The 13,975-nt window shown below is 36.4% G+C and overlaps 1 protein-coding gene across 5 annotated transcripts in view; it reads right to left on the bottom strand.

The window, feature by feature from the left end:
- Nucleotides 1-13,653, bottom strand: part of CEP162 (centrosomal protein 162) — a 63,367-nt gene extending 49,714 nt beyond the window's left edge. The window contains exons 1-11 of one of the 5 annotated variants that reach the window (XM_055136842.1): nt 13,439-13,653; nt 13,078-13,237; nt 12,816-12,980; nt 12,323-12,439; nt 9,709-9,823; nt 8,170-8,316; nt 7,663-7,843; nt 5,146-5,225; nt 3,900-4,009; nt 2,307-2,337; nt 534-647 (exon numbers count right to left, since the gene is read on the bottom strand). In XM_055136842.1, the coding sequence (XP_054992817.1) occupies nt 534-647; nt 2,307-2,337; nt 3,900-4,009; nt 5,146-5,225; nt 7,663-7,843; nt 8,170-8,316; nt 9,709-9,823; nt 12,323-12,379 (835 nt within the window). In that variant the 5' untranslated portion in view covers nt 12,380-12,439; nt 12,816-12,980; nt 13,078-13,237; nt 13,439-13,653. Of the gene's footprint in view, nt 1-533; nt 648-2,306; nt 2,338-3,899; nt 4,010-5,145; nt 5,226-7,662; nt 7,844-8,169; nt 8,317-9,708; nt 9,824-12,322; nt 12,440-12,815; nt 12,981-13,077; nt 13,238-13,434 lie in introns of those variants that run through there. The other 4 variants (XM_055136843.1, XM_055136841.1, XM_055136844.1 and 1 more) reach the window with 4 other exon arrangements.
- Between the last annotated feature and the right edge of the window lie 322 nt (nt 13,654-13,975).

Genomic DNA, 13,975 nt, shown 5'->3' on the forward strand with positions numbered 1-13,975 from the left:
CAGTAAAGGAGTTCTGAAAAGCAAATTATGTGTTTCTCTGCAACATCCCATGGCAAATACAATTTGAATACTCTAAATTTCTGAATACTCTTGAGGAACACAGAAAATAAGTTAATATTCATCCAGTACTATATCAAGGATTGTGTTACCATTAACAAGTTCAGATTAAATTGCTAAGAACAGGGGCTGGAGAGATAGCACAGCGGGTAGGGCGTTTGCCTTGCACGCGGCCGACCCGGGTTCAAATCCCAGCATCCCATATGGTCCCCTGAGCACGGCCAGGGGTGATTCCTGAGTGCATAGCCAGGAGTAACCCCTGTGCATCGCCAGGTGTGACCCAAAAAGCAAAAAAAAAAAAAAAAAAAAAAAAAAAACAATAAATTGCTAAGAACAGAATAAAATATGAATGCAAAATTTTACTGTGTATCTATCATATACCAATCATTACAAATTATGAATAAATCACTACAAACGAAGTCAATGAGGCATAAAATATTACATATTTTGAGAACAGACTCTTGCAAACACTTTACCTGTTCCTACCATTCCATTCCCAGTTATTTCTGGCAGGGTCAAGGGCTCAGTAGTTGCTTTATCTTCAGTAATGTTGGTCTCTGCAACGGAGTCTAGTGAATCAATCAACACCACTGCAATAATATAAAAGGAAAGCACATTAGGTGTGTAGAGAAATATGTACGGTTCCTTGAATGAAATATTTAATCATATTAAATTTAAAAGAAAACAAAAGATATTTTTATGTATAAAGTATATATGATATTGATTATAAACTGCATGCTTTTAATTCTCAGATATTCATGTGTATAATTATGATTATATGCATATGACTATGTACTAAAATCATCTATAATCAGCAATAAAAATATACAAAAGTAGACAAACATCAACATACGTATGCATGCATATATATGTATAGATATATACATATGCATGCATATATGTGCATGTATATATACATACGTGTGTGTATATATATATACACATATATATATATGCACTAGTCTTGCATGAGTGAGGCACTGGGTTTGATTTGCAGCATACCACACACACACACACACACACACACACACACAGAGTTTTTTACAGTCTTAGATCCTGTGTTCAAGGCATATTGGGTTGATTTGATTTTTTTAATTTAACGTAGGGTAAGATAGGGGTCTAACTTCATCTTCTGCTTATGACTACCTAGTATGTCATTTACCATCACTTAAAGAGGCTATCCTTTCCTCCCTGTGTATTCTAGGCCATAAATTCATTATTTATACATTAGGTTGATGTGTTGTTGTTTTCCAGGGCCTTACCCAAAAGTGCTCAAAAATCACTTCTGACAGTGCTCAGGAGAGTATAAAGGGTGTAGAGGATCAAACCTGGGTTGGCTGCATGCAAGGCAAGTAATTTCCATGCTGCACTATCTCTCCAGTGTGACTTTCCCCCAACAACATGCGATTTTTAACCTCCTTATTCGGATTCTGTTGAACTACGTATATAAATACCAACACCATGCTATTTTGATTATTATAGTGTTGCAAATACGTGTGAAATCAGGAAGCATGAGTTCTCCAATGTTCCGCTTATTTCTCAACATACTTTGTTTGTGACTTTTTTTCCCCTCAGTATCTGCAAAAATTGACATGCTATTTTAGTAGAGATTGCATTAAATTTGTAGGCCAGTTTGGGTACTATAGATTTTAAAAACAGTATTAATTCTTCCAATCTATAAAATACAATTTTTATCTATTTATATCTTGCACAATTTCTTACATTAGTGTTTTAAAAGCACCAGTATACAACCCTTTCATCTCTTTCTTATTTTTTTTTTTTGGATAATTTTTTAAACAGGATTTTCTTTTTCTAAAATAAAGAATTTAAAGATTCTTAACATATATATTTGATATATTTCATCCTAAAGTTATCTGGTCCCAAATTTATAAGAAAGAAATTTATTAAATATACAGCAAGAACTAAAGACTGGCATAAAGGAAATATAATTGAGAAAATATTTGAAATTGAACATATTAGTAATATTCAAAAATACAGATGTGATTAGGAATTATCCTGAACAGAGCAATGTTGCCAATTAAAAGATAAGAATATACACAATAGGGACCAGAGTGATAGTACAGCAGGTAGACGTTTGCTTTGTATGGGTCAATTTGGGTTCAATACCCGGCATCCCATATGGTTCCCCATGCACTGCCAGGAGTAAATTCCTGAGTACAAGCCAGGAGTAACTGCTATGCATTGCTAGGTGTGACCCCTCCCCACCAAAAAAAATACATAATATTTACCATTTGCCAGCATCCCAGTTTTCTCTTCTTCCTAAATCAAAACATGTAAATTATCATATCTATGATTTAAAATAAGGTTCTATTAAATGATCACAATGAAAACAATAGCAAAATATAAAATATATATTTTATTTTACCCCATTATGAAAATGGAATAGGAAATGTTTCGCTTTCTAGGTTTCTCTCATCACTCTCACCAATAATTCTTTAAAAGTAGAGAAGAGTTATGCGATAGCTCTTCTAGAAGTCTGTTAACTACTAGTAATTAGCCTAGGCCTGGACAAGTTTTATCTAAAGTATTTAAATGCTATATGCTCATCTACCTTGTAAAGAAACCTGTTTTGAACTATAAGATAACATAGCTATTTCACATAAATCACCTGGTATAGGAAAGTTACAAATCTCTTTTTCTCTCATATAACTTGTACTCATTGTTTCATCTAGCCTCTAATTTTTTAAAACCCTCAGGTTTTTAATCAGCAATATAGCTGAATTCATCATTATTATAGATTTATTTAAAATGATCTTGTTTAGTGTCATCTATATTTTTCACTTAGATAAGTGGAGTATAGGATCATCCCTTAAATTAAGAATTTTAATTACTTTCTATTTTGATCCTTTCTCAAAACGCTCTTTACTAAGGTTTCCACTTTTAGGTTCACAATTTTATAGCAGCTATGCTTTCTTAATCTCACCATCATGCCTCCTATTAACCTAGTTATTTTCCTTTTATTTAATAAAATCTTTATTTTTAAATTATATTTAGGTCACAGATTTATAATAGTGCTATGTTTATGTTTTTGATGACCTAGCTATTTTTAGAAATATACTGCAATTTCTGTGATCATTAAATTCCTAAGAATAATTATCAGTTACATTAATATTTTTCTATTTCTAAGTTGAACCTTCCTTTTTCTCCTCTACACTGACAGACAGTGACTTAAGGACTAAGTACTAGATAAAGTTATACACAAAAGCAGTAATAGCCTGGAAGTCTTCTTTGCTTCTGTTTGAAAGAGCTTATAATTTTACATATGGTCAATTACAGATCCTTATAAATAGTAATATAACAAATAGTGATTGTTCTAGAGACACCATAGGATAGCTAAAAGAACAGGTCCTATAAGGCTGCAATATAGTATCTTTAATCACCTTGATAAGAACTAAGAATTAAGAGAATTAAGGCACAGCAAGCTATTCTGAGCGTACTATTTAATTCATTATCTTACTTAAATAAACTCTAAACAATAATTCCAAATACTATGGAGGGAAATTAACTGTACTTCACAAGGAAGACTGACCAGAGAAAGGTGTAATTTAATACTGCTTAAAAATTAGATTTGAGATTTTAAATTAAGTTTTCAACTTCTAAAGCTTTTCTCAAGAAAACTACTTGGCAGAAAAAATTTAAAGAAAACAATTGTCATTTTTCATTAAGATGCACCCTAAAATTGACTTCCTGAGTAAGGAAAATACCACGTTTTAAAAGACCCTAACTTTACAGAATTGAGACTACGAAGATCTCTGATTTTGAGCTCTTCATACAGTAACAGTTAACAAGTGTTTAATGAAGTTTTAAAATGGTCTTTATACCTGTTTAGGTACATTTAATTTTTCTGAATTTTCTTTAGAATTAATCTCTTCATCTTTAGTAGCCAAAGATAAATCAATGTCCTCATCTTCAAAATCATCACTGTAGTTTTCTGAAGAATTAAAAAGAATTAAAAAGAATTTAAAAAGTAGGTAAGAATCACAAAGTCAAAAATGCCAAATTTTGGAAAAAGATTATTTATCCTCTTCCCATTTATACATTAAAACTATTTATTGAAATATTAACATAAAGGCACCTTTGGAGAACATAATGCTTTGTGCTTGGTATTTTGTTTTGTTTTGTTTTTTCAGAGATTTAAAAAATATCCAATTCATAAAACTATCTTAAGTCTTTTATTTTTGTGCTTTCAAGTAATTATGAGTTTTATGTGCTTGATCTTTTCTAAACAAAATGAAAAATTTCTACACCTGTCCAAAAGCTACACAACTTTAATAAGTTGTTAGACAAGATCTCAAACTGCTTACTTAAGAAAGATGGCATTTTTAATACTAATTCTTTTGAAAATATTTTTTTTTTTAAACCTATTTTTCAAAACCTACTTCTAGAAGTAGTACTTCTACTCTATGCTTTAAACAGTGTAAGAAAAGATGGTTTCTGACTGATTTACCTTTACTTCTCTCTTAGATAAAAAATGGTGACATGCACTGTTTCCTAATCCTGGTACTTCTTAGCTGAAATTCCAAATGACATGTCAGGGCTTTCTAACATGAGAGCTGTGTCCATGTTTTTTTTTTTGTTGTTGTTATTGTTATACAGTAGATATTTATTGACTCTCACTGCTGGCCATTGAAGTCTGGAACCAGACAGAGTCACATTAGCTCATATACTAGGGAAGACTCTATTTCAGACCACTCTACTGGCTGTTGCTTTTGTTGTTGTTGTTGGGGTCATGCTTGAAGGTGCAAGAAGGCTATTCCCAGCACTGTGCTTGGAGTTTTCCCCCAGCATTCAGGAGACTATGAATTCTGGGGCTCTAACCAGGACTGAATGCCCTCCTACTCCCCACTACCACCGCATTTAGTCCTTTGAGTTATTTCTTTACTCCATCTTCTTTACATATTTTTAAAGATGGTAACAGACTAGTAACATAAGAAATCCACTCTATCCTATCCAAAGCTCTTTCCAAGACAAGTGGATTTTTCTTTAATTCTCTCTTATCAATGTTTTTATTACTGAGTGCTATAGTATCACTTCAAATATTGCAAATAATAAAACCAATGACATTACCTGCCAGTTCTTCATGTTTTGATTCATTCTCATGTTTATCTTCAGTTAGTTCTTCAGTTAGTTTTATATTAGCTTGATTACTGGAAAAAATTTTAGTATAACAGGTTAATTTATTAATATTTCTATGCAATCCTTTCTGTACATATCTACATACACTTTAAAAATCTCAAACAGCATATATGTTTTTCAAGTACTCTTAAGCTTTACTGAAAGATAAAAACTGCGGTAGCAAAAGATATAGCTTCATGGTCTACAATACCTTACAAGTGTGAGGCCTTGAGTTCAATCCCTAACACTGAAAATAAAATACGGCAAAAATACAGGAAACTGTATAAAGAATCAAGAATCCTCAAAGCTTCAGGCTAGTCATAACTGCCAAATTAAAACAGGGAAAATGATTTTCTTTCCTAACTTTATATATAAATACAATTTTATATATAAATGTATGCATTTATATATGTATACACACACATATATATATATATATTAATAATCTTAGAACCCAGATATCCATTTGACACTAAAAATTAAGAATTGACCACAGGTTATGAAAACTAGTGAAGTCAATTTAGAGACCAGAAGAAAACAGCAGGGAAATTCAGAAATGAAGGCTGAAGAGAAGCTTATTTCAGAAAAATTCAGCCAGGTGGGAAAGGACCTTAAGAATTTTTCATTATAGTTGGACTAATTACCTCATGTATTGATTTCTTTCAACCCAATCTTAAGTGTGTTCATTAACAGATCCAAGAAACTATCATGACTATAATTCCAGTAGCAAATACTTGCTACAACGTGTTGCACTCTAAACTGTTCTAGAACAGAAGTATCAATAGAAATGAGAACAAGTTAAGAACTATTGCAGAGAGGCAATTGTTTGTGGCCAGCATACCCATGCAAGATTTATCTGTGTTGTCACCATTGGAGAGGCAATTACCATGGGCTAAGAAGGTTCCTGCCTGAACTGGCTGCAGGTGCCAAGATCTCTCTTTTCTATGTCATTTCTCTGAGTTAGGTGTGCAGTAAGTAACCCTGAGAAATGGAGCACTGTTTCAGTCCAAAGAGCAGGCTTGTTTCAATTTACTGGAGGTGTAATGGATTCCTCAAGCATAAGTAATCCTTTCCTGTAGAGCAACTCAGAGCATAGCTGACAACATATCCTTAGCACAGTCCCATGGAACTAGCAAGGGATAAAGAATGTGACACCAGGGTACTTAACATTGCGAGAAATAAAGTCCTTTGTTTCTGACTCAGAAATCTCGTGTCTACTTGCCTTTCTCCATAAAACTGGAAGGCAAACTTGTTAGATTACAAATACAGCAAAAATCTTGGATTCTGCACAGTCCACTACTGTGAACTGTACACAGTTCACACAGTGACTCTGGTACAAACCCATCTTCTAAAAATGTTGTTGATGGGTCTACAACCTGTGGAGCTTGAGGGTAAGACTTGAGATCCAGGTGGTGCCCAGGGACCACTAGGAATCCTGACAGTTCTTGGATGGCCCTGTGGTTCCAGGGATCAAACCCAGAGTTTCTGACATGCAAGGTTCATGCCGTACCATTGAGCCACAGCCCTGACTTGTTTTACTGTATTTCTATGTCTACATCTATAAGAAACTAAGCAGCTTAAGGAGACTGGGCAAGCTCCTAGCCAGAGGTTATGATTCTTCTTATCCTTACTATAGTTTGGAGTTCTCAATATCCTAAATTAAAGTGCAATTAAACTTTCACTCATTACTTAAAAAATTAAATGGAAACCTGCAAATGAATACATCGAGACATCTAATTTTACAAAGGTTTTGGGACAATAAAGGTCCCCTATTGAACAAAAGTGCTTAGAACAAAAGTGCTTAGTTGACTAGTAGGATTTCCAGGGTAACGGCTTCCTGGTAATCTTCAGGTTTAAATCATACACAAAGGTTGGACACAGACCAAATCTCTTTTTGCTCACTTGTTTTCCCCTCCCCTTTTAGTTTTTTTCTTCCGAAAATTAACAATATAGTTACCTAAACTCCCCTAAACACCTTCCTTGTGGAAAATCACTGAAGTTACTTCCAAGTAAGGTGTTTTTGACAAAGTGCTACTTATTAGTCATATCTCAGACAAAAATTTCAGGTATTTGAAGGCAATGTGTGCTATTAAATACAATCCAGCATATTCCTTGCATGTATAAAAAACCCTCTCCTGGGGCTGGAGAGATAGCACAGCGGGTAAGGCGTTTGCCTTGTATGCAGCTGACCTGGGTTCGATTCCCAGCATCCCATATGGTCCCCTGAGCACCGCCAGGGGTAATTCCTGAGTGCAGAGCCAGGAGTGACCCCCGTGCATCACCAGGTATGACCCAAAAAGAAAAAGAAAAAAAAAAAACCTCTGCCCAAAATAATGAGTGGAAAATAAAGTCAAAAGCAAGGTTTAATTTTTATCTGTTGATAATGTTTACCCCTAAGTTTATGCACATGCCAGCCTTGAAAATAAAAACACAAAATCATTTAATTAGTTTATATTATATTTCCATTACCTATGTAAATCTTTAAAGTGTGTTGAGTCGTTATAATCCAATTCCTTATTTAGTTTTGAGTAATCAATGGAAGATGTTATCCCTTTCTCAAGTCTGGCAAAAAATTGCTCTTTTTCTTCTTGTTCTTCTAATGTGTCCAACCCCAATCCAAGAACACTATGATTAAGATCAGAAACTATCTCTAAATAAAGAGAACACGTTTTGTGAGTCATAGGTTTTTGATAAAAAATTAATGCAATTATGTACTTATTGACATTATAATAGAATCTTTTAAATTAAAATATTTAATCCCTTATATATCAAATGCAGATTTATGTTCATAGTCAAAATGGGAGGTTGCATAAAGCTTCTCTATATGTGTAACTATAAATCTTCTCAAATGATTATTAGTCTACATGCTTCAGTAAAGTACACAGTAGTGATGAGTTAATTTTTGTAAAAAAATATACCATGATTATCAGCACAATAATTTATTACCTGTCAACTCATGTCCCTGACATTTCTTACCATTTGTTTCTAAGCTGTCAATGCTTAAGATAGAGGTTCCACTGCTCTTAAGAAATTGAATCCTTTCAGCAGACTCCTCTTCAATTTCCATAAGAGGCTGAGAAATCTTCTTTGTTTTCACATAGCTTACATTTGTTCCAAGCAATCCTTGGAATGAGATTTAATATAGTTAAATACTTATGTTCTAAAAACTGTTTTGGCCACACTGTCAACACCAGTAAAGTGTTACACTAATTATGTTCACAGTACTTATAAAACAAATCTAGTTTATTAAATAATAGACTAGTAGAATACATCAGACCCAAATTTTAAAAAGAATCTGTCACACCCAAAATGCACAAAAAAAACCCTATAATTCTATTTTGTTTGTAGGGCATCTTATTAAACAGAATGTTTCTAAAGTTGCTATAATAAAACAAATGTTTAAAAACCTTTTGATGTCATAGAGCCTATCAAGCCACTTTACAGTCTCTTCTGCGTCACATGATGCGTAGGAAAAGTCACATCCATGAGTCACCTCTGGTGCCAAGTAAGTTCACTCATCAGTGCTATACAGAGACTCATAAATAAATCTCGAAAGAGATAAACAAGTTTCAGAGACATGGCTGAGTAGGCTGGGGCACCCCTGAGGTATTGCCCAACAACAGAGCCCAGCATCTGCCCAAACCAAGCCCTAGCAGACAAAAACGTGTACAAAAATTTGCTAAACTGAAGCCAATGTGGTTCTTGGGAGATAACAGGAGATAGGGAACAATTATTAGAGCCCATGAGGCTAGAAAAGAGAGTTCCAGTCAGAATATACAGAAGCTTAACTGTTGCATTAAAATATCTGGACCCAAACTTATGCAAAAAAGCAAAAAAAGTCTAAAAAAGTAAAAAAAAGTCTAGTAATGAGTTTTTGTTATCATTAAGGAAGAAAATTACTTCTTTCCACTTCTGTTATTAACAGATATCAAAATCTATAGATATATTAAAATCTTCCTGATGTAACTTTATTAGTTCACCTTAAATCACTTTAATATTAAACATGATTACACATGTAATATGCATCATCTTAATTTATGTAAATAGAGTTATCTCAAGGACTAGAGGGGTAGCACTGCAGGTAGAGTGTTTGCTTTGCATGCAGATGACCCAGGCTTGATTCCTCCATCCCTCTGAGAGAGCCCGGCAAGATACCGAGAGTATCCCGCCTGCACAGCAGAGCCTGGCAAGCTACCTGTGGCATATTCAAGATGCCAAAAACAGTAACAAGTCTCACAATGGAGACGTTACTGGTGCCCGTTCGAGCAAATCCATGAAAAATGGAACAACAGTGCTATAGTGCTATATAGTTATCTCAAATGTAATACATCACAGGAAGTCCCAATTATAGAAAAAGTGAATTCAAAACTCAAGTCAAACATCAAAAATTAACATTATTAGTACTATGTTGGTTTTTTTTTAACTTATTTAGAGAACAGAAACAAGATCCAGAATTAGGTCTTGACTGACCCCTGGTGGTCAAAAACTTTAAAATTAAAAATCAACAATATTTACTGTCATCTTCCAAATCATCTTCAGTTAACCACCATGGCAATGCATCTTTCTTCTTCACTTCCTTCTTAGGTTGTCTGAGTGCTTTGTTTGAATTTTCAAAAGACTCATCAGAAAGCTAAATCAGATATAAAAATAAATATTCTTTAAACTTGTGAATCCAACATTCATCAATAAAAATGTTTTTAATTTTCAGTTCAGTGATAACTAGTATTACAATAGTGAATACATTCATATATCTAAAAACATGTAGAACTAATAATTTAAAAACCAAACACATATCTCTTAAAATCTATTTCACATTCAGATTCAAGCAGACCAGAGAAAAATGGCAATACAAAAAAGCAAAAATGAATATACAAACCAACCAAAGCATCCCTTTCATTCTTTTTATACTTGTCTTTTATATTCTAGCTTGTGGGTTGTGATTAAGGTTACTTTTGGTGGGTAGGGGAAACCTTGTGATGCTCAGGGTTACTCCTTAAAAACATATTTTTTTTCTCCCTCTCTCCTTTTGGGTATTGTGGTTTGCAATAGAGGTATTGAGCGGGGAGGAAAAGGGAATGCCCCGCCACAGAGATGGGACGGGGTGGAGGGGACGGGGTGGGAGTGCTGGGAGAAATACCAGGACCATTGGTGGTGGAGAAGGGCACTTGGGGAGGGATGGGTACGTGATCATTGTATGACTGAAATGTAAGTACAAATGTTTGTAGGCCTGTAACTGTACCTCATGGTGATTCACTAATTAAAAAAAATTTTTTTTCTTTATTGAATACACAGTTATATAGTTGTTCATGACTGGGTGTCACTCATATAATGTTCCAACACCCATCCCAGGGATCACGATTGACTGTGCTTGGGGACCATATGCCATGGCAGGGATCAAACCAGGGTCATCTGCATGAGAGGCTAGGGTCTTAACTCCTGTGCTATCCCTTCAGCCCAGAGAACATGGTTTTTTTGAAAACAACTTCTAGAAAAATAGGTTTAAAAATAATTTTAATGATTTATTATCAGTAAATGATTTTTAAACTAATTTCATATATATATAGCTATATATCCTGGGTCCTACAAAATTTCTGGATAAAAAGTAGAAAAGAAGCCCTGTTCATATAACCAACTTAAGGAGCTCAGCTCAACCCCTAAAAATCTGGTTCCGATATAGCAAATCTCCTGACCAAAGGCCTCCTAAATGTCACAGAAAAAGAACCACTGTCCTGAATCTTCCCTGATTACATCATGAAGTTGGTTGGTGACTCTTAATTCCCTTCCTGCAACGCTAGCACTGAATCCACAGCATCACTTCCTCCAGGTTATGCTCGAAGACCTTCCCCACCATCTATTTCACAGCTCTTCTACTACACTACACATCAAACTCCCTTTGGGAATAAGAAGATTAGTACAGGGATGCATAGAGAGCATTGGGTTAAGGCACTTGCTTTGTAAGCATCGGACCTCAATTCATTTTAAGGTAGCCCATATGATTCCCTGGGTCCCTGCATCACCCCATCAGGAGTGACCCCTGAGCGCAGAGATAGGAGTAATCTTTGAACATTGCCTGGTATGGCCTAGACACTCTTCCTTGCAATTTTTTTTTTTAAACTAGTATAATAATTTAAAGTATGATTCTCCTGAGTGCTGTATTCAAGGTCTATTTGTTTGTAGAAACATACAAAATATGTCAAGTAAACCCTCTAATTTATCCATTCTTCAAATATTAAGCCTCTAGCTACCATAGATCACAATTATTACAATGGAAGCAAAAACTGTACTCAAACCAGTAAATTACTGAATGGTGCTATGTATCACATACAGAAATATATTAGCTACTAAGAGTTGATTTGGTGATTACTTCTTATTGGATAAAAAATAAAATAACAACAACAACAACAAAAATAACCCTCTTTGAGATAGTTTTTCTTTTGTTTTTTGGGCCACACCCAGCTGTGCTAAGGACTTACTCCTGGCTCTGCACGCAGGGATCACTCCTGGCTGTGTTTGGGGAACTATATGAGATGCTGATGATCAAACCTGGGTGTGCTGCATGCAAGACAAATGCCCTATCCACTGTACTATCTCTCTGGCCCCATTGAGGTACTTAATTTAAGATAAGATCTTCAGTCAGGTTCAGAATATCTGAACGACATTATTGGCAGTCAATACAAAGATCCTGATGTGAAATGTATGGCAACCCTGGGAGTGTAAAAAGGCAATAGTTACATAAGTGAATGAGGGCAAAGAATAGTATAATGCCAGTTAGGCAGGCCTGAGAACAGTCATCCTACGCTATGTGAACCAGGGGAAGGGACCCATATGAGATGGAAGCCAAGGGAGTGTTTCACATCGTACATTCTAATTATGTCAAGATGTCCATTGCACTCTGCTGAAGAAGTTCAAGGAGAGTACCTGGAAATCATCACCGTACCCCAGTGTGTGAAGGTGGTCAGGACAAGAATGGGGACAGACAAAATGAGAGAACTAGAGGGATGGCTCAAATATGAAGATAGTGGTTACAGAGCTTGGTAATAAACTGATTCTATCTTAGAGGTAAGAGAACAGAAGGATGAGTCTCTTATAAGGCAATTTACAATGCAACTTATTGAAAATGAAAATTTACCTCTTTCATAAACTTGTCAAATTCTTCATCCAGCTCTTCCTTGGAATAGTGAGCCATAATCAATAATCTTCACTTCCCCAAAGTAAGCATTCCAAACTATTTATAACATTGGAAACACTAATGAGAAATATTGACATTTTGAGAAAATATTACTTGACATATAACCAAACCTCATAAATTTCTCTTATAACTTAGCAACTATATCTCAATTATTGTGCAGACTGATTTAGAAAAGATGTTTCCACATTTGATTAATACTCAAGATCCAGAATTACAATTTCACTGTTAATATCCAACTGCTGCTTTTTTTTTAAATATCTTTTGCTGTTTAGGTAACACGTGTCAACGTTTATGGTGCTGATGTACAAAGTTAATATAATACCCACCCCTTCACCAAAGTGCCCAAGACTACATTGCTGATGATATCCTACTGCTAATAGGTCTCGACAATATTTTCTACATCCATATTTGTGTGTGAGAGAGATTAACATACCTTATGCCAACCAGGTCCTCTCAAGAAATCTTCAAAAAATTATAAATCAGCAAATTCAAAAGTCAGTTTTCTTCTCGCAAAGCACTGTTCGAGCTGCCTTACAAGTTACGTATCTATCCATATTCAATAAGGGTAATTTTGCAGGTACGGACAACTGGAAATTACCTATAATAAAATTTCACGGAGTATTCAAGTGAGAACCAAACAACTCTGATTTGCAACAAGTAGGCCGATCAATACTATGCAATCACACAGCTCTCACCTCTGCTCCCTCATGAACCCAACTTGGAATTCTACCTCTCAAACCCCATCCTCCTTCTGCAAAGGCAGGGGTGCACTGTGCCTCACCGGATCTGCAAACTAGTACCCTGCCTCTGCTCACGAATAGCTTCGATCCGCGCAGGCAGGTGCGCCCGAGGTCTCTGGCACGAGAAGGGGGTCAGAATCAGAGTACAAGAGGAGTCAGTCGGTGGCTTTCAGCGGTGTTGAGGGGGGAAGACAGACACAATCGCCGTGGAGTCCGGAAGAAGGAGCGGGGGAGCCCCGGTAAATTAAAAGTCCGGAGTTGCATGTCTCAGGGCAGTCTGAACCCGGAGGAAAGCAACAATTCAGTCCTCACCTACCTTCGCTTCGGAATCCCGCGCTTTCCAGAAGGTCCGAAGGGCCCAACGGTTGCCAAGGTGATGCGGACCCCTCAGGTCACATGACCATCACCGGTCATGTGACCTCCTCCCGCAGGGACCCTTTGGTGCCTCTTGTAATGAAGATGACGAGCAGCCACGTTTGAGGGTGGTCCCCTGGCCGGTAAGAGCCGCAGCTGCCTCAGCCGTCGGGACTCCCCGACTTTCTCTGCGCCCCTGAAGAAGCGGAAGGCGCGAACGAGAGCCAGCGCAGGGGGTGATGGGAGTCGTAGGCGCGTTCGAGGCCTTCTGGGTAATGTAGTTCCCAGGATTTCCGTCCCCGCGACTGGCAGCTCCTGGGGTTTCCCCGCCCCGGTGCTTGGAACTACCTCAGGCTTTTCAGCCAAAATTGGGGGCACGTCTCAAGTGTTAGACTCTTTCTGTGCTCAATGCCCTGTGTAGGCGCTGTTGCCCTAGGTGGTGGTGGTGGCTGGAGGCCGGGGCTGGGAGTCGTTCTGCGCGAGGCTGGGAACGCTTCCA

Source organism: Sorex araneus, chromosome 4 (assembly GCF_027595985.1).
Source record: "Sorex araneus isolate mSorAra2 chromosome 4, mSorAra2.pri, whole genome shotgun sequence".
Lineage (NCBI taxonomy): Eukaryota > Metazoa > Chordata > Mammalia > Eulipotyphla > Soricidae > Sorex > Sorex araneus.